Below are 25,022 nucleotides of genomic sequence, written 5' to 3' on the forward strand. Positions count from 1 at the left end.
AGAGGGGAAATCGTCGCCATCGTCATCATCAACCTTTCTCCATCGACAATTCCATGATGCTCTTCATCGTTCGTGAGTAATCTCATCGTAGGCTTGCTGGACGGTGATGATTTGGATGAGATCTATCATATAATCGAGTTAGTTCTTGACGGGGATTGATCCCTAGTATCCACTATGTTCTAGATTGATGTTGCTACTACTTGGCTATGCTTAATGCTTGTCACTAGGGCCCAAGTGCCATGATTTCAGATCTGAACCTATTATGTTGTCGCCACTATATGTGTGTTTTAGATCCTATCTTGCAAGTTGTAGTCACCTACTATGTGTTATGACCCGGCAACCCCGGAGTGACAATAGCCGGAACCACTCCCGGAGATGACCGTAGTATGAGGAGTTCATGTATTCACCGCGTGTTTATGCGTTGGTCCAGTTCTTTATTAAAAGGAGAGCCTTAATATCCCGTAGTTTCCATTAGGACCCCGCTGCCACGGGAGGGATGGATAATAGATGTCATGCAAGTTCTTTTCCCTAAGCACGTATGACTACATACGGAATACATGCCTACATTAGATCGATGAACGGGAGCTAGTTACTTATGTCTCCGTGTTATAGCTGTTACATGATGAATCACATCTGTCACACTCATCCATCACCGATCCATTGCCTATGAGTCTTTTACTACTGATCCTCGCTACGTTACTTTGCCTATGCTTGTCCCTTGCTACAAGAGGGATTGGGCCACTTTGCTGCTGTCACTACTGCTCTTACTTTGCTGCTGGTGTCGCTACTGCTGTTACTTGTTACTTTGCTGCTGCTGCTACTACTGTTCCTTGCTACTCCGATGTGACTTGTTGCAAGACTTTGTTGGTGCTAACATCCCGTCAACAAGGCCTTTTTTAGCGCCGTTTCCGGGAATTGCCAAGGCTTTTTCTGGTGCCGTTGCTATCGTACTACCTTGATACTGATACTTTGCTTGCAGACACTAATCTTTCAGGTGTGGTTGAATTCACAACTCAGCTGCTAATACTTGAGAATATCCTTTAGCTTCCCCTTGTGAGCGAATCAATAAATTTGGGTTGAATATTCTACCCTCGAAAACTGCTGCGATCCCATATGCTTGTGGGACATCAATTACCTCGTAGACAAGTTTGGGGGATCAATCCACGGAAGAAATCATCAGATCTGAAGCATTTGGAAGAGGGGATTCGGATGAGGAGAAGAGCCAGCCGCAGGTTTGAAAAACGAATGAGAGGGGAATGAGGAGGGGGTGGGGGAGGGGGGCTGGGCCGTGGCTGGATAAGCCACAGTGTGGCGCCTAAGCCTTCGGCGCCACACTTTACAGGATGCGATGCCTGAGGCTTAGGCGTCCACTGCCTGGGGGGTAAGGCCAGCTGCGCCAGGTGGCCAGGCGTGTGGCGCTGACGTCTTAGGCGTCACACAGTGTAGTGTGGCGCCTAGGTGTCGGACGTCACACGAAAAGGTCAGCTGGGTGATTTTTTTTGTTTTTGATTCACTTCGTGAATTATTTCGCTCCCGAGGTCATTTTTGTTAATTTTTCCTCCGGGCATGCGACGGGAGCACAGGGAGCGCATTCACAGGTGTGCGCGGACTGCCCGTTGCCGAGCTAGGGGACCGGCGTCCACAGGTGGGGGTGACCAGGTTTTTGGCTTGCCATTGAGGCAGTCACCGTGGGGAGCTATAGGCAGTGGCATTAAAAGGTCACTGTGCTCAATCAGTGTAGTGAAACTGTGCCAAATTGGTTATATGCGCGTCTAATTATGCAATAGGAAGGACGGTGCAGAGGATTAGATTGTTAAAAGGAAAACATACTGTATAATTTTGTTGGCACACATTATTTGATTAATTTTGTTACCGGTCGGGACAAATTCTCCTGGAGCCGAGCATCTGCCGGGTTGATTGTTAAGAGGAAAACATACTGTAGAATTTATTTCCAAAGAACTTGGATGATTGGAAAATTACTTTTGATCATTTTTTGCAGTTTGAGCAGAAAGTTGAATGGTTTATAGCCACCAAATTATTGAAGATCTGGTGTCTAGGTACCACGGCTTAGCTCCATGAAGTTTTCGAGGATTAAAACAACAACATAAATAATGAATATCCATTTCTAAGACGGGGCTCATCTCCAGCCGGTCAAGAAATAATTGACAAAAAATACAGAACATTTTAAAAAATTCCAAAAAAAATGTATGCTAGATAATTTGATGCGTGAGGTGCGCTAGAAATTTCAGATCATTTGAACATACCAGTAGCTATCAGCAAAAAAGAAAAATTGGGTCCAAACAATACATGAACATTAAACCTTTTTTACACACCCTAAATTTGTCTTTCTTGCCGAGATCTACTCAGATGTACAAATGATCTGAAATTTGGAATGCACCTCACACACTAAGTTATCTACCATGAAAACAATGTTGGATTTTTTTTGAATTTTGCTATTATTTGTTTCGAACCTGTTTCTTCAACACGGGTGCAGATGAGCCTTGACACCGAATCGCTGCTATCCATAACTAAGGGAAATGACCATAATATTTGTTTTGAATTTTTTGTACAATGGATAAATTGGAATATGGGAAATATAATCAAATTTGGGGACTCTGCATCATGATTGTTCATATCTTGCTACCACAAGTCATCTTGAGTGCAATGAGCATCTTCAAATTATATGAGATTTTGACAGGAGTTGGGGTATTTTCAAGGATTTAATATCTCGAGAAGGTCGAAAAAGGAATTAATTTTAGTTCTACACTATTGCGTATGACATAAAATAGTTTCACATACATGAGGTTCACAGGTGTGGGAGACTACCCATCAATATATTGGGATCATTTGGAACAATGAAATGAGTGTCCCTTTGCCAATGGGAAATTAGGGTTTAATCCTGGCATTATTTGGAATTAGGGCTTTAGAGATAGGAGCATGGGATTAGTATTTTCAGTGACAAGGGATGTTGAGGTCCATGACTATGGTGTTCATGGGAAAGGCTTAGCCAATTCACAACCATATGCCACTAGGATTCAATGAACTCCAACAGAAATGGGAGGGAAATAAATCCTGCAGAGGAAAAATCCAGAAGTCATAATTGAGCTTATGCATTTCTCAAATTAGAATTCGGCGATTGGGTGCCCGGGCTCATCTACACTCAGGCATGAACAATAAAATCAAATTAAATAGAAAACAAATTGAAAAAAAACTGAATTTTTTGGCATGAAATATGCCTGAAAACATGATGTGCGTGCATTACTTCATGCCATTTGGACATCCGAGTAGGTCATGACAGAAAAAAAAATTTGGTTGTGAAAGAAATTTTAAAAAAGAACACTCTTTGGGCATGATTCCGTTATTTTTGCCACCACCTGGTTGAATGTCGAAACGACACAAAAGTTTGCCTGCTCCTTGCGCATCTGGGCATCTTTAATACAAAACAAGAAGTTTTTTTTTTTACTTTTTGATTATTATTTTTGAATTTACTATTAATATGGTGTAGAGGAGCCCATGCTCAGACTTGAATTACCACTCTAATTAGTCCATTGCATGGTAAGCTTGTATTTTGCCATTGAAGGCCCCTAGTTCCACTCTTCAAGACGTGCCACATCGCTTAAGTAAACTGACCACTGTTTCCAACAAATGGAGTTAGCAATAGTGGGGTCGATGCCATGGTTTGGGAGCATTCCCCAAATGTTGACGAACCCTCAGCTGAGCGCTTGACCGGGCTGGCTAGGAGATCCACAATCATAAGACTTTACTAATCAACATCAAGTTCATGTTGCATGGTTCTATTTTACATAGATGTTTTATTGAAGAGTTTTGGCATACGGTCGCAGACGATGGAGTCTGCGACTGAATAGTCCTCAAGAAGCCAGTCCATGTACCATCTCCAATGGTAATGGTCACACTCTAGAAAACGGGCCTTATTGGTATGACACAATTAGAGCTCATAGCTAATTGAGGGTTGCCCGGGGTTCGTCCATTGGAACACTAGCCATCTCTGGAGCCTGGGCGTAGCAGATGCGGGAACCTGCCAAAACGGTTGAGGACCGCCACCCCTAGGCCATTTTCATCCCTTCTTCAAGTGTGTGTTTGGTTTGATAATCAAATGGAATGAAATATGATGGTTACATTCCACTAGAATAGGCCATTTCAGATTTTACCTTTGATATGAGTTAAAAAATGGAATGAAATGGTTCGTTCTTGTGTTTGGTTCAGGAATGAAAGGTGACAGATTCGATTCAACTCACCCTCTTTAACGTGAATGGTGAGATTACCTTGCTTAGATAAATTTGAGCAAGAAACATAAATCAGTTTCGAACACATTTGCAACTGCAGTTTCCAATCTGCAAAAATCCATCACTCCTGAAGTAGCACACATATCCAAAAATTTCTCATGGACCTCATGTCCATCCCAACCCTGCATGGCTGATAGCACCACACACGGATTCAAGCAGCACACGACATCTGGAAAACTGCTCAAGCACACACAAACACATTCAAAATGACCGCTCATAGAAGCACATGGCCAGCGGCGTGATCTACATGTCTTTTTTCATCCTCCTCCCCGCCTCACATTCATTGGCGAGTGGAAAAACTAGTCTGACAAAAGTTCCCGTGTGTACTCGGAAGCGTTTTTCCTCCTATAAGACTTTGTCCAGGCTTGTCCCTTGCTACAAAAGTCCTATAGGAAGTAAAGCGCTCCCGAGGACACATGGGAATTTCTGTCATGCTAGTTTCATGATGTTCACACGATTCGCGTTCGTTACTTTGATAGTTTGATATGTAGGTGGACCGGCGCTTGGGTACTGCCCTTACTTGGACAAGCACCCCACTTATGATTAACCCCTCTCGCAAGCATCCGCAACTACGAAAGAAGAATTAAGACAACGTCTAACCATATCATTAAACTAGTGGATCCAAATCGGCCCCTTACGAAGCAACGCATAGACTGGGGTTTAAGCTTCTGTTACTCTAGCAACCCATCATCTACTTACTACTCCCCAATGCCTTCCTCGAAGATCAAATATGGTGAAGTGTTATGTAGTCGACGTTCACATAACACCACTAGAGGAAAAGACAACATACAACATATCAAAATACCAACGAATACCAAATTCACATGACTATTAATAGAAAGACTTATCCCATGTCCTCAGGAACAAAAGTAACTACTCACAAAGCATAATCATAATCATGATCAGAGGTGTAATGAGTAGCATCAAGGATCTGAACATAAACTCTTCCACCAAGTAATCCAACTAGCATCAACTACAAAGAGTAATCAACACTACTAGCAACCTTACAAGTACCAATCGGAGTCGCAAGACGGAGATTGGTTACAAGAGATGAACTAGGGTTTGGAGATGAGATGGTGCCGATGAAGATGTTGATGGTGACGAGTCCCCTCCGATGAGAGGAGTGTTGGTGATGACGATGGCGACGATTTCCCCCTCCGGGAGGGAAGTTTTCCCGGTAGGATCGTCCTGCCGGAGCTCTAGATTGGTTCTGCTCAAGTTCCGCCTCGTGGCGGCGGAGAATCCACGAAAAAGCTCCGCCTTGATTTTTTTTCCGGACGAAACCCTTCATATAGCAGAAGAGGGGGGCCAGTGGGCCACCAGGGGTGCCCACAAGCCATATTGCCGCGGCCAGGGGGGCAGGCCGCGGCCACCAGGCTTGTGGGCACGTAGCAGCTCCCCTCTGGCACTTCTTTCGCCCAGTATTTTTTATATATTCCCAAGAAATTCCACGTTGATTTTCATGGCATTTGGAGTTGCGCAGAATAGAGGACTCAGACTTGCTCCTTTTCCAGTCCAGAATTCCAGCTGCCGGTATTCTTCCTCTTTAAATAAACCTTGCAAAATAAGACAGAAAAGGCATAAGTATGGTACCACAAAGTATAATAACAGTCCATAAAGCGATAGATATCAACATGAAAGCATGATGCAAAATGGACGTATCAACTCCCCCAAGCTTAGACCTCGCTTGTCCTCAAGCGAAAACCAAGATCCATAAAGATGTCCACATGTTTGGGGATGAAGGTGTCGATAAAACATAAAATGGACATGAGGGCATCATGATCACACATAGAACAACAATACATCATAAAGATTCTTATGGGAAAGTAACAATTCCTTCATAAAGCAAAGTATGAATTAAAAAAGCTTACCGAGAAGTAGCCAACAACAGTCCATAGTCATTGAAGCAATTGCAATTTATCATAACATCAGAAGGAGCCAAGTAAGAGCTTGTAAAGCAAATCCACATACTCAATCATCTCTTTTGTTTTCCACAATTGTTACAACTCACGTGGTACTCATGGTGTCAAAGTTTCAGTTGGACACAGAGAAAGATAGGGGCTTATAATTTTGCCTCCCAACCATTTACCTCAAGGGTAAAGTCAACAATAATAAAGCATAAGTACTCATCTCCAAGTTGATATATGAATATAGATCTTTCCCAAGCATATGACGGTAGCCAAGACAAAGGCAAAAGAGGGAATTGGTGAAGATAACCATGACTCTTTCGAGGGCAAAAAGTAAAGGTACAATATAGGCCCTTCGCAGAGGGAAGCAGAGGTTGTCATGCGCTTTTGAGGTTTGGATGCGTGTCCTCTTAGTGTGGAGGAACGTCACTTTATATTGCCCCCTGTGATAAAGAACTTTATTATGCAGTCTGTCGCTTTTATGTCTTCCTCATCACAGGTTCGTATAAAGCTTATTTTCCACACACTAATAGATCATACATATTAGAGAGGAATTTTTATTGCTTGCACCGATGACAACTTACTTGAGGGATCTTATTCAATCCATAGGTAGGTATGGTGGACACTCATGGCAAAACTGTTTTGAAGGTTTATGGATGCACAAGTAGTATCTCTACTTGGTGCGGGAGTTTTGGCTAATATGAGGTGGAAGCAGTCGTCACATGCTAAGGGATCTCTAATCATATAACATTGTTCAGAGCCAAGCAAACACAATTCATTATGTTGTCTTCCTTGTCCAACATCTACTTCTAGGCATGCAATAGTTTGGTGAGTATACACAATCATAGATGGTGTCAGAGATGATATATTTATATGTGAACCTCTCTTTCCTTATTAGTTCTTATTAATTGCAACAATGACTGGGGTCTATGTTGGTCTATTCTCAACAAGTTTCAATCAACATACTTGTTATATGTGAAGCTATCACTTTCAATAAGATCATCTCATGATCTTTCATGCTATCGTTCTTTTCATACTTTTGATCGCGGCACAAAACAAAGCCCTTGACTAAGATACTCTTTATTATATAGCTCGCAAGCTCGAATACATCAGGGGAGACACAAGGAAAAATACTCAAACTAAACACTAAAGACTTATTCCACTAAGAGAAGAAATAAAAACTGAAAAGGAAAGAACTAAAACAAAGGTAAAAGCAAAAGATATAAAGGTGATACGATACCAGGGCAACTCCCCCAAGCTTGGCACAAGACAATGGAGTTGCCCATACCAATGCTTAGTTGTCTTCCTTTGGTGGTGTGGTGGTGGAGTCTTTGCCTTTGATTCCAAGAGAGCTATCAATCTTTGATTTATAGCTTGGAGATCTGCGACATGATTCTCCAGCAAAACAACTTCACGAGAAAGGGAAGTATTGCGAGCACGAGTTGTTTCACAAAACCTCAAGAGTTCAATCAAGGATGGAGACAACACGTGGAGGAAGGGTTGGAGAAAATCCACTCCTTCAACGTCTTCAATGTTGAACATAGGTTGAACTTCCTCCCTAGCTTGGGTTTTCTCCTTAGCTTTGTCCCTGGCTTCCGTGAGTTCTACTCTTTTCAGATTAGCATCTACTTCTTCATGAACTTGAGGGAAATTATTCTCCCCAACAGATTCCTGAGACATCTTTGCTCTAAATCTGCGGCAGACAACAGGCTCGAAACGAAAAACAGAGGAAAACTGCGCGATACGGAGATCAAAACCCTCGGGCGTATATATAATGATTTTTTTTTCTGGACCAGAAGGAGTGCTCCGCAAGAAAATGGAGTCCGGGAGGCACACGAGGTGCCCACAAGCCCTGTCGCCGAGGCCTGGGGGGGGGGAAGCTTGTGGCCGCCTCGTGCGCTCTCCGGAGTGCTTTTTATTTTTCCGTAAATTCCAAAACGGAGAAAATTTCCTACTGGAAAATTTTTGGAGTCCAATTACTTACCGAAACACATACCTCTTTGTTTTTAGAGTCTGAAACAGGCTGATAAACATCCCTTATGTACTCCTCTGGAGTTATCATGTTGATGATATTGGTCTCAACATTTATGGGAGTACCAGAGATATAATGCTTGATTCTTTGCCCATTTACCACTCTCGGAAAATTACCTTCCGTGTTGTTGATTTTGATGGCACCGGAACGATATACTTCCTCGACAACGTAGGGACCTTCCCATTTAGAGAGAAGCTTGCCTGCGAAGAATCTTAAGCGAGAATTGTATAGCAGGACATAATCACCTACATTGAACTCACGTTTTTGTATTCTTTTATCGTGCCATCTCTTAACCTTTTCCTTGAACAACTTGGCATTCTCATATGCATGGGCCCTCCATTCATCTAATGAGCTGATATCAAACAACCGCTTCTCACCGGCAAGTTTGAAATCGAAGTTGAGCTCTTTTATTTCCCAATAAGCTTTGTGTTCTAGCTCAAGAGGTAAATGACAGGCCTTACCGTAAACCATTTTATACGACGACATGCCCATGGGATTCTTATAAGCAGTCCTATAAGCCCATAGTGCATCGTCAAGTTTGCTAGACCAATTCTTTCGAGATCTATTGATAGTCTTTTGTAAGATCAATTTGATCTCCCTATTACTCAACTCCACTTGACCACTAGACTGAGGATGATAAGGAGATGCAACTCTATGGTTGACATCATACTTAGCGAGCATCTTGCGGAAAACACCATGAATGAAGTGTGAACCGCCATCAGTCATCAGATATCTAGGGACTCCAAATCTTGGGAAAATGACTTCTTTAAGCATCTTAATAGAGGTGTGGTGATCAGAATTTCTAGTGGGGATAGCTTCTATCCACTTAGTGATGTAATCAACAGCAACTAAGATGTGAGTATACCCATTGGAACTCGGGAAGGGTCCCATATAATCAAAGCCCCAAACATCAAATGGTTCAATGACAAGTGAATAGTTCATAGGCATTTCCTGACGTTTACTGATGTCCCCTATTCTTTGGCATTCATCACAATACAAGACAAACTTACGGGCATCCTTGAAGAGAGTGGGCCAATAGAAACCTGATTGCAATACCTTATGAGCAGTTCTATCTCCAGCATGGTGTCCTCCGTAGGCTTCAGAATGACACTTCTGCAGGATCTGTCCCTGTTCATGTTCAGGAACACAACGTCTAATAACACCATCTACTCCTTCCTTATAAAGGTGAGGATCATCCCAAAAGTAGTGTCTCAAATCAAAGAAGAATTTCTTCTTTTGCTGGTAGGTGAAACTGGGTGGTATGTATTTGGGTACGATATAGTTTGTGTAATCAGCATACCACGGTGCACTATGTGAAGTACGGAGGACATTCAATTGCTCATCAGGAAAGCTGTCATCAATAGGTCGTGGGTCATCAAGGACATTCTCTAGCTTGGACAAGTTATCTCCCACAGGGTTATCAGCACCCTTTCGGTCAACAATGTGCAAATCAAATTCCTGTAGCAGGAGAACCCATCTGATTAGCCTAGGCTTAGCGTTCTTCTTCTCCATAAGATACTTAATAGCAGCATGATCAGAGTGAATAATGACCTTGGAGTCAACTATATAAGATCTGAACTTTTCACATGCAAACACGACTGCTAAAAATTCCTGCTCCGTAGTGGCATAGTTTCTTTGGGCATTGTCTAGAGTTTTACTAGCGTAGTGAATAACATTCAACTTCTTGTCAATTCTTTGTCCTAGAACAGCACCAACAGCGTAATCACTAGCATCACACATGGTTTCAAAGGGCAAGTTCCAATCAGGTGGTTGAACAATAGGTGCGGTTATCAAGGCCTTCTTAAGTATTTCGAAAGCTTCCTCACAATCCTCATCAAAAACAAAAGGAACATCCTTCTTCAAGAGGTTGGTAAGAGGCCTAGAAATCTTAGAGAAGTATTTAATGAACCTTCTATAGAAACCAGCATGACCTAGGAAACTTCGTATACCTCTGATATCTGTGGGGCAAGGAATTTTCTCAATTGCATCAATCTTAGCCTTATCAACTTCAATGCCTTTCTTAGAGATTTTGTGTCCTAAGACGATGCCTTCATTAACCATGAAGTGGCACTTCTCCCAGTTCAAGATGAGGTTGGTATCTTTGCATCTCTGTAAGATTCGATCAAGGTTGCTGAGGCAATCGTCAAAGGAAGAACCGTAAACGGAGAAATCATCCATGAAAACCTCGACAATCTTTTCACAAAAGTCAGAGAATATTGCCATCATACTTCTTTGTAAGGTGGCATGTGCATTGCATAAGCCAGAAGGCATACATCTATAAGCAAAGGTACCGAATGGGCAGGTGAAAGTGGTTTTCTCCTGATCAGATTGTGCAACAGGTATTTGCGAGAAACCTCAATAACCGTCTAGAAAGCAGAAGTGTGTGTGTTTAGATAGTCTTTCTAGCATTTGGTCGATAAACGGCAAAGGATAATGGTCTTTCCTGGTTGCCTTGTTCAGTTTTCGGAAGTCTATCACCATCCTATAGCCAGTAATAATCATGTGTGGGATTAGTTCATTCTTATCATTAGGAACGACGGTGATACCTCCCTTCTTGGGTACACAATGCACTGGACTTACCCAATCGCTATGAGCAACAGGATAAATGATTCTTTCTTCCAGAAGCTTTAATATTTCTTTTCTCACGACCTCTTTCATCCTAGGATTTAATCTCCGTTGATGATCAGCAACTGGCTTAGAATCAGGATCGGTTTTAATCTTGTGCTGACATAGAGTGGGACTAATACCCTTAAGATCATCAAGAGTATATCCAATAGCAGCACAGTGCTTCCTCAAAGTTTTTAATAACTTCTTCTCTTCGTGATTCGAGAGGTGAATACTAAGGAACAATAGGATCATTATAGGCAATGACTTTCTCTTCAACTAGACCGGGTTTAACTATGTTGACTTCTACAGGAGGATGATACTTAAACCACTTCTCGTTGGGAAGATCAATATGAGCAGCAAAAGATTCACATAGAGAAGCTACTATCTCAGAGTCAAGTCCATACTTAGCGCTAAAATCTCTAGAAGTGTTTGTTTCAACAAAAGATTTAACGCAATCAAACTGGAAAATCATACCTGACTCCTTACCTTCTTCAAGCTCCCAATCTTCAGAGTTACATTTGATTCTTTCCAATAAATTCCACTTGTGGTCAATATCCCTCTTCATAAAAGAACCAGTACAAGAAGTGTCAAGCATGGTACGATCTTCATGAGAAAGCCGAGCATGAAAGTTTTGAGTGATAATTTCTCTCGAGAGCTCATGATTGGGGCATGAATATAGCATTGATTTAAGCCTCCCCCAAGTTTGAGCTATGCTTTCCCTGTCACGAGCCCAAAAGTTATAAATATAATTCCGATCACGATGTACTAAATGCATATGATAAAACTTTTGATGAAATTCCAATTTCAACCGATTGTAGTCCCATGATCCAGTATCATCACATAGCCTATACCATGTCAACGCCTTATCCTTCAAAGATAAAGGAAAGACTTTCTTCTTTACCTCACCCTCGGGCAAACCTGCAAGATTAAATAAACCACAAACTTCATCTACATAGATTAGATGCAAGTCTTGATGTGATGATCCATCTCCTGTAAAAGGATTAGCTAGCAGTTTCTCAAGCATACCCGAAGGAATTTCATAAAAGATATTTTCAGTAGGTACCTTAGGTTGAGGAGCAACTCCTCGTGCTTCCGTTCGTGGTGAAGATACCCCGAACAAATTCCTCAATGGAACAGTTTCCATAGTGACAAGTGACAATAAATTTCAGCATAGTATATAAATGTTTTCTTACCAAATTCCACTTACCAAAGGCGCTTCACTCCCCGGCAACGGCGCCAGAAAAGAGTCTTGATGACCCACAAGTATAGGGGATAAATCGTAGTCCTTTTGATAAGTAAGATTGTCGAACCCAACGAGGAGCAGAAGGCTCTGATAAACGGTTTTCAACAAGGTAATAACTGCAAGCACTGAAAGTAGCGGTAACAAGTGATGATGTAGTGAGGTGAAACGTAGCAAGTGAAAAGTAACAAGTAAGAGCAACGGTGCAGCAAAGTGGCCCAATCCCTTTTGTAGCAAGGGACAAGCCTGAACAAAGTCTTATAGGAAGGAAAGCGCTCCTGAGGACACATGGGAATTTCTGTCATGCTAGTTTCATCATGTTCATATGATTCGCGTTCGTTACTTTGATAGTTTGATATGTGGGTGGACCGGTGCTTGGGTACTGACCTTACTTGGACAAGCATCCCACTTATGATTAACCCCTCTCGCAAGCATCCGCAACTACGAAATAAGAATTAAGACAACGTCTAACCATAGCATTAAACTAGTGGATCCAAATCGGCCCCTTACGAAGCAACACATAGACTGGGGTTTAAGTTTCTGTCACTCTAGCAACCCATCATCTACTTACTACTCCCCAATGCCTTCCTCTAGGCCCAAATATGGTGAAGTGTTATGTAGTCGACGTTCACATAACACCACTAGAGGAAAAGACAACATACAACATATCAAAATACCGAACGAATACCAAATTCACATGACTATTAATAGCAAGACTTATCCCATGTCCTCAGGAACAAAAGTAACTACTCACAAAGCATAATCATAATCATGATCAGAGGTGTAATGAGTAGCATCAAGGATCTGAACATAAACTCTTCCACCGAGTAATCCAACTAGCATCAACTACAAAGAGTAATCAACACTACTAGCAACCTTACAAGTACCAATCGGAGTCGCGAGACGGAGATTGGTTACAAGAGATGAACTAGGGTTTGGAGATGAGATGGTGCTGATGAAGATGTTGATGGTGACGAGTCCCCTCCGATGAGAGGAGTGTTGGTGATGACGATGGTGACGATTTCCCCCTCCGGGAGGGAAGTTTCCCCGGCAGGATCGTCCTGCCAGAGCTCTAGATTGGTTCTGCTCAAGTTCTGCCTCGTGGCGGCGGAGAATCCACGAAAAAGCTCCGCCTTGATTTTTTTCCGGACGAAAACCTTCATATAGCAGAAGAGGGGGGCCAGTGGGCCACCAGAGGTGCCCACAAGCCCTGTTGCCGCGGCCAGGGGGCAGGCCGTGGCCACCAGGATTGTGGGCCCCTGGCAGCTCCCCTCTGGCACTTCTTTCGCCCAGTATTTTTTATATATTCCCAAAAAATTCCACGTTGATTTTCAGGGCATTTGGAGTTGCGCAGAATAGAGGACTCAGACTTGCTCCTTTTCTAGTCCAGAATTCCAACTGTCGGTATTCTCCCTCTTCAAATAAACCGTGCAAAATAAGAGAGAAAAGGCATAAGTATGGTACCACAAAGTATAATAACAGTCCATAACGCGATAAATATCAACATGAAAGCATGATGCAAAATGGACGTATCAGCATCCAAACCTCAAAAGCGCATGACACCCTCTGCTTCCCTCTGCGAAGGGCCTATCTTGTACCTTTACTTTTTGCCCCTGAAAGAGTCATGGTGATCTTCACCAATTTCCTATTTTGCCTTTGTCTTGGCTACCGTGACATGCTTGGGAAAGATCTATATTCATATGTCAACTTGGAGGTAAGTATCATGAATTATTATTGTTGACATTACCCTTGAGGTAAGCAGTTGGGAGGCAAATATAAGCCCCAATCTTCCTCTGTGTTCAGCTGAAACTTTGATCTCATGAGTACCACGTGAGTTGTAGCAATTGTAGAGAATGAAAGAATGATTGAGTATGTGGATTTGCTTTACAAGCTCTTATGTGACTCTTGATGTTGTAATAAATTGGAATTGCTTCGATGAGTTAAGGCTATCGGTTGTTACTTCTCGGTAAGGTTCTTGATCCATGCTTTACTTTGTGAAGGAATTATCACTTTAGCATGAGAGATTATATGTTGGTATTGCTGTTCTGATCATGATCATGATGCATGCATGTTCGTATCTTGTTTTGTCGACACCTTGCTCCCTAAACACGTGGACATATTTATTGAGCTAGGCTTTCGCTTGAGGACAAGCGAGGTCTAAGCTTCGGGGAATTGATACGTCCATTTTGCATCATGTTTTCATTTTGATATTTATCGCTTCTTTTGCTGTTATTTCACTTCTTATGCCTTTTCTCTCTTATTTTGCAAGGTTTACATCAAGAGGGAGAATACCGGCAACTGGAATTCTGGCCTCAAAGTGGAGCAAAGTTGAGATACCTATTATGCGCAACTCCAAACGCCGTGAAAATCAACGGAGATTTCTTTCCCAATTTGTAAAAAATACTGGGCCGAAGAAGTGCCAGAGGGACACCAGGGGGTGCCCACAAGCCTACACGGTGCGGCCACCCCCCTAGGCCGCGCCATGGGGGCTTATGGGCAGCCCACTGGCCCACTGGCCCCCTCTTTTGCTATATGGAGGGTTTCGTCCGGGAAAAAAATCAGAAGGGAGCTTTTTCGTGGTTTCGCCGCCGCCACGAGGCGGAACTTGAGCGGAACCAATCTAGAGCTCCGGCAGGACGATCCTGCCGGGGAAACTTCCCTCCCGGAGGGGGAAATCGTCGCCATCGTCATCACCAACACTCCTCTCATCGGAGGGGACTCTTCACCATCAACATCTTCATCAGCACCATTTCATCTCCAAACCCTAGTTCATCTCTTGTAACCAATCTCCGTCTCGCGACTCCGATTGGTACTTGTAAGGTTGCTAGTATTGTTGATTACTCTTTGTAGTTGATGCTAGTTGGATTACTTGGTGGAAGAGTTTATGTTCAGATCCTTGATGCTACTCATTACACCTATGATCATGATTATGATTATGCTTTGTGAGTAGTTACTTTTGTTCCCGAGGACATGGGATAAGTCATGCTATTAATAGTCATGTGAATTTGGTATTCGTTTGGTATTTCGATATGTTGTATGTTGTTTTTCCTCTAGTGGTGTTATGTGAACGTCGACTACATAACACTTCACCATTATTTGGGCCTAGAGGAAGGCATTGGGAAGTAGTAAGTAGATGATGGGTTGCTAGAGTGACAGAAGCTTAAACCCTAGTTTATGCGTTGCTTCGTAAGGGGCTGATTTGGATCCACTAGTTTAATGCTATGGTTAGACTTTGTCTTAATTCTTCTTTCGTAGTTGCGGATGCTTGCGAGAGGGGTTAATCATAAGTGGGATGGTTGTCCAAGTAAGGGCAGTACCCAAGCGCTGGTCCACCCACATATCAAACTATCAAAGTAACGAACGGGAATCATATGAACATGATGAAACTAGTATGACAGAAATTCCCGTGCGTCCTCGGGAGCGTTTTTCCTCCTATAAGACTTTGTCCAGGCTTGTCCCTTGCTACAAAAGGGATTGGGCCACTTTGCTGCACCGTTGCTACTTTTGTTACTTGTTGCTTGCTACGAATCATCTCACCACACAATCACTTCTTACCAACAATTTCAGTGCTTGCAGATTTTTCCTTGTTGAAAACCACTTGTCAGATCCTTCTGCTCCTCGTTGGGTTCGACACTCTTACTTATCGAAAGGACTACGATTTATCCCCTATACTTGTGGATCATCAGTACTCAACTTTTTTACCATCTTTGCAATTTGGATACAACATTTTTTTATGATTCTCCAACGTGCTCTCCAACTTCAACCTCTCGTTTTCACTTTCACGGGTTCTCTGTGCATCAACACTGGCCTGACTAAGATTATCACCGGGCTCATATGGCGCATCTTGATCTTCAACTTTCCTTGTTGCACTATCACCGTATTCAGGGAACATACGATAGTTGTCATCATCATCATCTTCTTTATTGTCTTCCATCATAACCCCTCTTTCTCAGTGCTTGGTCCAACAATTATAGTCGGACATGAAACTGGACTGAAGCAGGTGGATGTGAAGGATTTTTTAGGTATAGTAATCCTTATTATTCTTATAGACACCACATGGACTGGAAATTGCTTTTGGAGCTTAGCCTCCATGAAGGCCTTTAAATTTAAAACAAAAAATTCATGAAAACTCATATTTTTACATTTCAAAAAATTATGAAACAAATATACAGATAAGTGAGGGTGTAACATACATGTGTGTAAATTAAAAAACCCGTTGAAACGAGGCCTCCACAAAAAAGACAAATTAGGGGCTTTTTAACACATGGTACTATTTCAAAGTATTTCATCCTAAAAATTTACACAGAAACACATAACATCCTTCTTTACTTGCATATTTTTTTAGAATTTTTTGAAACCAAAAAGTTTGAAATATGATGTTTTGAAAAATTTCGAGCTCCATGAAGGTCGACCTCCAAACGTCCATTCTGCACATGGGCAACATATAAAACCATCCCGCTTGTTTGTCTTAGTCGCAAAAATAAAACTATACACACCATTAATGAATTGGGGAGAGCGACGGTCATCGTACATCCATTGCCGACTCAAATAATCAAATAATCGTTTTCTTTTTGAGCTAAATTTAGCTTCTCGATAAGAAGGTCGGTTGCAATATCAAGTTCACATACCTCCTAGATAAAAATATCTATACCAAATTGATGGACAAAATTGTCATAAACACGAAATGAAATATATAGTTATAAAAAATAATATACCATATCTGAATCATAAACCGGACGAGGGCCGACGGGGACGTATATCGACACCATGGCACTATATGTATATAACAAATAATCATACAAGTAACTATCTAAATCATACAAATTAGTTTTTTTCTACAAAAAGGATAAGAGCAAGAGGCTCACCAAGGTGGTGCCAGAGACGGGAAGGCGCGGGCAATCGATGGAGATGAGGACAGAGACGGGAAGACATTAAGTTAACCACACCTACACATATGCAAACTAAGAAGTTAATTTGAGGTCAAATTGCATATAAATCAAATAAAACTCTCACATAGTTACCCCAAACTAAAACACACAAATCACTATACTTATAGAGCGTGAAACGAGCTAAACTAGCAATGAGAGATGAAAGGATGAAGTTGCTAACCTCTTAGAACACTTTGATACACTAGTAGAAAAAGGGTCTTTCGGCCGAGGGCCGAAAGACCATTAATCCCGATTCAAATGAAAACCGGGACCAATGCCAGGCATTGGTCCCGGTTCGGTTTGCCGGGGCATCGGTCCCAGTTCGGTTCACCTCATTAGTCCCGGTTCGGGGCAAAACCCGGGACTAAAGATCCAGCAACTGCCACGTGGCGTGCCGCGGAGCATTAGTCCCGGTTTGTGGCACGAACCGGGACTAAAGGGTAGGCTACTAGTCCCGCTTTTAGACAAAAACCGGGACAAAAGTGTTGCCTATATAAACCCTCGCCCCTGCCCACCCTCTCCTCTGTATTTTGGGTGTTGAGGTGTGACCATGCCATGCTCTTGCCACTCTAGTTCATGCACATGAGGTGTTCGATAAAATGCCCGAGCCACACTACTTAAGCTTTCTCCTCTCCAAACTCGACCTCCAAGCTCCATTTTCCTCGATATTTGTCTAGGTTTGGCCGTGCACCAACTGCACAAGTGTTTTAAAAGGTTAGCTACTTCATCCTTTCATCTGTCACTGCTAGTTTAGCTCATTTCAAATGCTCTAGAAGTAGAGAGATTTGTGAGGTAGTCTCCACCATATATGAGACAAGAAGAATGCCGACTGTTGTTGTGGGGTCGCTTCTCCTTCTTCTCCTTCTTCTAGATATTTGTTATGCACTAGGGGAAGTAGGAGTAGTGACCATTATCGACGGTCGAAAAATTAGGTGAGGAAGTGTCCACCATATATGAGAGAAGAAGAATGCCGTCTATTGTTGTGGGGGTCGTTTCTCCTTCTTCTCCTTGTGCTAGATATTTATTATGCACTAGGGGAAGTAGGAGTAGCGACCATCATCGACGGTCGAAAAATCGGTGAGGAAGTGTCCACCATATATGAGAGAAGAAGAATGCCAACTGTTGATACCATGCCAACTTTCAATATTTTCATAGTTCATTTGTAATTCTTTTCAATTTCACGGTCAACTAGCTCAAAAAAAAAAAGTAAATGCACGAAAAATACCAAATGAAGTTAGAAATTGTTGAAAATTTGTGATGTGCCTTTGAATGGTGCATTTTGAACACACAAAAAAGTATGTAGTTCAAAATAGTTCAAAAAAATGAAATCCCTTTGTAGCAGATGAGTTCTCGTTCGAAACCCTGATACTTCCACAGAGATTGTCCGTTTTGTACACGAAGTGCATCCAGTTTTTGTCGTAACCCTTTCAACTTTTTAGCACATGCTATGTGAGTGAAATGATGATACCAGGGTTCTTTAGTCCCTGGTCATGGCTCGACCCGGGACTAAAGGGGGTCTTTAGTCCCGGTTCGAGCCATGACCCAGGACCAAAGCTCCGCCTATATAAGCGGGAGTTGGGATTTTGTGATGTCCAAATCGCGGTTTCGATCTTCTTCCTCCTCGCGACGTGGACGAGCCCTCGACGCCGCGAGGCTGCACAACTCTTCCCCGACGTCGTCGTTGTCTCCGCGCTCCTCCCCGTCGCCGCCTCCCTCGCCATCGTCGTCGTTGTCATCATCGTCGCCACCGCCTCCTTTGCCGTCGGCGCCGCCCCCCTGTCCTCCCGGTAAGCCGCTTCCCCTCTCCGACCCGGCCCGCTCCGGTAAGCCCCCTCCCCATCCCGCTCCGGTAAGCCCACCGCCCTCCAGGCGCCGCCGCCCCCTCTCCTCCCGCTCTAGGCACCCCAAGGCTGCTGTCATTTTGATTTTAGGGTCATCGATCGGTTCAAGATGTCATCTTGAGATGCATGTTAATAAGAAAATCAAGATATGTTTGTTGAAGATGTTTTGATGGGCTAACTAGAAAGAAGGAAAAAATCCTGTTTTAAATTTCATGTAAGTAGGCACATTAGGTTTGAATTAGACAATCAATGGTTTCAAACAACTTATTTAAACTTTGAAGAGGAAAAAAAGGGCACATACATATTTCACCAACCTACACATATCATCCTTTTGTTGGTGTTAATGCATAAAACAGTAGTGAGTTACTTACTTTTGCTTGCTAATTAGTTTTGCTAAGTTTTGCCGGGATGTCCGAGTGGCCTAGCTATGTTTATATATAGATGTTCAATTCTTTCGATATAGTGTCACAATTGTTGTTTACACAATTACCATATTAAAACAGGAAATGTCTGACGATGAATATTGGGAGTGTGAATATTGCGGCGACTGTTGGGGTATGTGCGACACGCCTCACCTGCGAGACGATAGGTTCTTCAGCATGAAGCTTGACGAGAATGAAGATATGTTCCTCCCTTGCCATGCAAGAAGATATGTGTTGGAGAGGCTCGGTTTCGAAGACCACGAGAGAATTGAGACGAGGAGCGCTAACCTGAGGACTATACATGGTCACACATTTGTTATCAAAGTATTTAATTCAGTTTTTCAAACAGAATTTGGGTGCCAAAGTGGGAAGATCTTTGCAAGGCATATGGATTTCAGGAGGGTATGGAAATAACCTTCGATCTTCGTCCTGAAGATAATATGCCAGGCAACATCGACATTTGGGTGGTTGTCGATGATATGCTTTCTACCTCCATGTGATTTTCTCAACCATATTTGTCAAGTAATTTGCATTTATATTTAAAAATAGTTGGTGTTCATCCATATACTAAATTTATTAAATTAAAATTTACAGCTTATTTCGTTTTTTCGAGTGAACTACGGAAATTGATTGACACGACACACTACACATATGGATCACATCTAACTTGGGAGGAGAAGGATGTTCTTCTCCACTTTCTTGTTGCTGGTGTTCTGGTTTCTAGGGATACCTTCCCGTATAATTTTGGAATTGGCCAAAATTATACATTTTACATGCCACTAGTGCATAGGTTGAGGCCAGATGACATTCGCTAAAATATCTTGGTAAGAGTTTCCTAATTAAGTACGCTCTACTATTGCATAAATGGTGTTGATTACATTGCTAACTAGGTTATTATTATGTTCTTCAACAGCAACTGCCACATGATGTAGTGCCTCTGTTGATGCACCCAGAAGGTCAAATGAAAATTAAAAGCCCGCTCAGGGCTGAGTTCGATGCTCCATACTCGAGTAACCTCAAATTAAGATAAAAAATGCTCCAAATTGAAGCATAGAGAGAAATAAAGAAGGATCGCAAGCCACAATTTGGAGACCGTTGGATCTCTGTGCTTCATCGTGGAGACATAGGTGTTATTCTGTTTTATGTCATTATACCTAAGAGCGAGGATTATGTCTTATGAGAGACAAGTTATTCTGGTTTATATTAACTTGACTTGATCGATTAGGATGCATGCATATGATGACTATTATGATGTTTCTCTGTTTTACTTTATGTGTATCATATGATAACTTGGTATATGATTAAGATGATGATGAGTTGTTAGATGATCGATTAGAATACTATTGCCATTCGACGGAAATGATATGAAATGATATAGTGTAAAAGGATGCATATATGTACATGTAACTCGTGTCTACATTTTGTAAATATGTTCGACAAAACACGACGGATGAGATGGTGTAATATATTCGTGACGATGTGCAATATATATGCAACAAATAAATGAAAAAATAGGGGGCAGGAAAATAGCCCATCCAATTTAGTGCAAAACCCTAAACCCAAAAATTGCTCAAAAAAAGCAAACAAATAGCCTCGGTCCGTAATACGAACCGGGACTAATACCCCTCCCCCTCGCTCCCAGCCCCGCCACGTGGAAGGCCATTAGCCCCGGTTTGGGGCCGAACCGGGGCCATCATTAGTCCCGGTTCACAAACCGGGACTAATGGCCCAACCAAACCGGGACTAAAGGCCCTTTTTCTACTAGTGATCGATGGGGTGCCTTCAATCTTGACAAAAATGGAGGATGAACTCGAGTTTGGGGAAGGACACAGAGAGGAAAGAAAGGTTGGACTTGGGCTGGAAGAAGCAAAGCTTTATATAAAGAAGACTTTAGTCCCGATTTGTATCATCAATCGGAACTAAAGGTCTAAATTTAGTCCCGGTTAGTGATACTAACCGGGACTAAAGAGACAGGCAGGGGCCCCAACCTACCGCAACTCCTTTAGTCCCGGTTGGTATCACCAACCAGGGCTAAATGTCCCATTCCAACCGGGAATAAAGATGGCCATGCCTCTGTCCGCTCCTAGCTGTTGGAACCGGGACTAATGCTCACATTAGTTCCGGTCCAAACCCGACTGAGTCTAAAGCTTCGGATGAAAGGTCTGTTAGTGTAAAAAGTTCGTCGCGCTCCATCGTGCTTCACAGCCGTCTAGCAAAGGAAGCGGCAGTTGGTCGCCACCTCGGCCTCCGACCGGATGGACTCGATGATGGCTTGCTACTCACCCGCCTCCTCCGTTTGGGTGACCTCGTACTCCTCCAGTGCGTTGGCCATGGCAAAGCCCGCAGCCGGAGGAGCCGGATTCGCTTCGTCTGCGTCCTCTTCCATCACCGGCTCCGCGTCATTCATGGCCGCGTCCTGCACCTGCTCCTCCTCCTCCGGCTCCAGCTAGTCCGATCATATAGAGCCATATTTTTGTGACCGGCCACTGACTGAGCCTGGCTGTAGATGTTCTACCCACCACAACTATTTCCGAAATGCAAACCCGTCTAAAACTTCATATTTTTTTAGATGAAGCTACGTGGGACTGAAGAGTAGTTTTCTATTTCTGGCAAGAGTAGGAATAAATTAGTTGCACTGAAAGCAACGGTTTTCTACCACAAAAATAATGCAACACCATATATAGGTGAGCTAACTTTGCCTCTAATATCCATCAATGCTAGCGTGCTCCATCCGCCCTCTGGAACCCTATAAATGTATTGCCAAATCGTCCGAGGGATAAAACACGGGTATACCTCCTACAGCCTGCAATTCTGCTTAAACACGAGGCATAAATCTCAGGAGCTCAACTTGTGGCAGACGGATCTGATGGTGATCGGCAAAATGGAAGCTGATTGCGTCGCAGCATACTTCGGGGGCAAGAATATCCTCATCACCGGCGCAACTGGATTCCTTGGAAAAGGTATGCCTCCGATCGATACATCCATTTCTGTTTCAGAGTCTACATGCAGTCTCTCTCTGTGGGTCACTTAATGGAGTTTCATACTATCTGACTAGTGCTCGTGGAGAAGATACTGAGGGTCCAGCCTGGTGTCACAAAGCTCTTCCTCTTGGTTCGAGCCACCGACGACAAATCCGCAAGGAAGCGGGTCCAGACCGAGGTGAAGTATTCCAACAGTTCAACAAGCAAACTGAACATGGGCAAAATTTAAACACACAAAAAAACTGCAAATGATATCTCGTGATCTGCAGGTAACAGGAAGGGAGATATTCCAAGTTCTGAGAGAAAAGCATGGCATGGGTTTTGAAGATTTCATCGAAGAAAAGGTGTGCCCTTTGGCAGGAGACGTCATGTATAAGGATTTTGGACTAGACACTGCCAAGCTGGAAGAACTGTCCAAGGATGTAGACATCATCGTCAACGGAGCTGCGACTACGAATTTCTATGAAAGGTTAATAACTGTGAAATCTGCGAAAGCATACATGTTGTTAGTTGTTACCAATACGTATTATTTTTCGAGAAGATGCTGTTTAACATTTGATAAAAGCTAGAGTGATGGTTTTGCAGATACGATGTAGCTTTCGACACCAACGTCTTGGGAGCGAAGCAGATTTGTGCATTTGCAAACAAGTGCACCAAACTAAAAATGTTGCTTCACGTTTCAACTGGTGCGAAGTAGAGGATTATATTAGTATGTTTTGTTTTCAATGAATTACTCTGAATTCTGGCAAGTGATTAACTGACTTTAACAGCCTACGTATGTGGTGAGCAAGAGGGACTCGTACTAGAGAAACCATTCATGATGGGGGACACACTACGGGAGGGCACACACTTAGACATCGAATCCGAGCTAAACCTGATCAAGCATGCCCAGATGGAACTGAAAGCTAACTGTGCTACAGACAAGGCTGAGAGGAAAACCATGAAGGAACTTGGCCTCAAGAGGTTAGAAACACAACGTAATTGATTACTTGTACATGTGTACACCTTTCTGCAACAGTAGTGACACATCTGCCTGTTACACATGAATCAAGAGCGAGGCATTTCGGGTGGCCAAATACCTATGTTTTCACCAAGGCAATGGGCGAGATGCTGTTGGGGCACCTGCGAGGCGACCTTCCGGTCGTCATCATCCGGCCGAGCATCATAACTAGCATCCTCAAGGATCCATTGCCTGGATGGATGGAAGGAGTCAGGTAATGAAATTGAAAAGGAAACGCCTCTACACGTCTACAGCCTTGTTTTTTTCTTGTTTGATCAGGTGACACTAAATTGCATTTTTCTTATTGTTTAGAACAATCGACTCAGTTTTCTTGGGTTACGCCAAGCAAGCCTTGAAATTCTTTTTGGTAGACCCCGATACCATAATGGACGTGGTGAGTTTGCATCCTCACATTGAAAATTTTAAGAGAGATAGAATTTGCAATCTTTGAAGTTAGAACTCACAAGACACAACCATTATTGGGAGTTTGTACAGATTCCGGGGGACATGGTGGTGAACTCTATGATGGTGGCCATGCTGGCTCACTCAGAGGAACAAGCACAGACCATCTACCACGTGACGTCATCCATGAGCAATCCGGCGTCGTACATGACTCTCCGAGAGTCGGCCCACCGCTACTTTGTGGACAACCCGCCGCGAGGGGAGAATGGTGAGCCCATCCGGATGAACAAGATGCGCTTCTTCAGCACGGTTGCCAGGCTCCGCGCTTACATGGTCATCAAGTACAAGCTCCCTCTCGAGGTTCGCCCAACTGAGATTTATAATTGGAGCAAAAATTGATTTCACAGATGAGAACGATAGTAAGGCGTCTGTGCTATCACTAAACTTTACAGATCCTTCACCTGTTTAACATTGTGCTATGTGGTGTTTTCTCGCGGCGCTACAACGAGCTCAGCGGAAAATACAGACTGGCCATGCACCTGATCGATCTCTATGCGCCTTACACCTTATTCAAAGGGCGGTAAGAATCCTATATATTGGCGACAAGGAGACGAAATGTTTTGCCTTTTTATTTTATTAAAGAGAGTGTTCTTTCTAAGCCAATTTTCAATGTGAAGCTTTGATGACATGAACCTTGAGAAGCTGAGGAAGGCGAAGGAGCAAAATAGTGATGGAGGAGAATACAACTTTGATTTCGATCCCAAGACAATCGACTGGGACAAGTATTTCTACATGGTTCACTTTCCCGGCGTCCTCAAGTATCTGGCGTGAGACTTGAGTTACATTACATCCAATCAGCTAAATAACAAATATATTTGAATGTATTGTTGCACTATGAGTTGCACAACTCTCATGGTTGTGTTACCTTTGCTTAGATACTTGTGTATGTTCCACATATACTTTTAAGACGTGTCATTAATTAATAAAGCATGGGATCACAATTCAAGTTGGCGCGTCAAAGGGATCACAGGTTGTGACTGTCTTTATTATGTTATGATCTTATTGTCAACTTTGTTCTAAAGGTGTGTTTGGTTGCTACATCGAGCAACCGTAGTCTCTTGTGTAATACTGCTTTGAATTAATGCATCCTAGGCAAAATCATGGGCCAAATTCTGTCTGTGGGACGTACCAGTTCAGTCGTGGTTTCAGGTTATCAGCCAAACGTTGTTTTCAATAGGAGACGAGCGTGGTCAGTCAATTTGTGATAGTGATACTACAACTTCAGGGCAGACTCGGACAAGAGAAAAGCTCCTGCAGGGTTACAACTTACAACCAAAAGACTGTAGGCAGACCATCTA

The 25,022-nt window shown here is 42.8% G+C and overlaps 1 protein-coding gene across 2 annotated transcripts; it reads left to right on the forward strand.

Moving 5' to 3' along the window:
* The first annotated feature begins 22,006 nt into the window (after positions 1–22,006).
* Positions 22,007–24,670, forward strand: LOC123409980 (fatty acyl-CoA reductase 1-like). Of its 2 annotated transcripts, XM_045102848.1 has the most exons (11): positions 22,008–22,068; positions 22,139–22,241; positions 22,337–22,440; positions 22,532–22,731; positions 22,848–22,948; positions 23,033–23,225; positions 23,315–23,476; positions 23,575–23,656; positions 23,758–24,024; positions 24,117–24,244; positions 24,342–24,670. In XM_045102848.1, exons 2-11 carry the CDS (start codon positions 22,148–22,150, stop codon positions 24,493–24,495), a joined length of 1,485 nt encoding a protein of 494 aa, XP_044958783.1. In that variant the 5' UTR covers positions 22,008–22,068; positions 22,139–22,147; the 3' UTR covers positions 24,496–24,670. The 2 variants fall into 2 exon arrangements, with proteins under 2 accessions (XP_044958782.1, XP_044958783.1); XM_045102847.1 differs by having other exon boundaries at positions 22,007–22,241.
* The last annotated feature ends 352 nt before the right edge of the window (positions 24,671–25,022 follow it).

The sequence above is a fragment of the Hordeum vulgare genome, chromosome 7H, assembly GCF_904849725.1.
Source record: "Hordeum vulgare subsp. vulgare chromosome 7H, MorexV3_pseudomolecules_assembly, whole genome shotgun sequence".
Taxonomy (NCBI): Eukaryota; Viridiplantae; Streptophyta; class Magnoliopsida; order Poales; family Poaceae; genus Hordeum; species Hordeum vulgare.

Coding starts and splice junctions, on each gene's coding strand:
- LOC123409980 (XM_045102847.1), top strand. CDS start 22,034: ATGTATTGCCAAATCGTCCGAGGGATAAAACACGGGTATACCTCCTAC. Junction 23,226..23,314: donor AAGGAACTTGGCCTCAAGAG/GTTAGAAACACA, acceptor ACATGAATCAAG/AGCGAGGCATTTCGGGTGGC. Junction 23,657..23,757: donor CCGATACCATAATGGACGTG/GTGAGTTTGCAT, acceptor GAGTTTGTACAG/ATTCCGGGGGACATGGTGGT.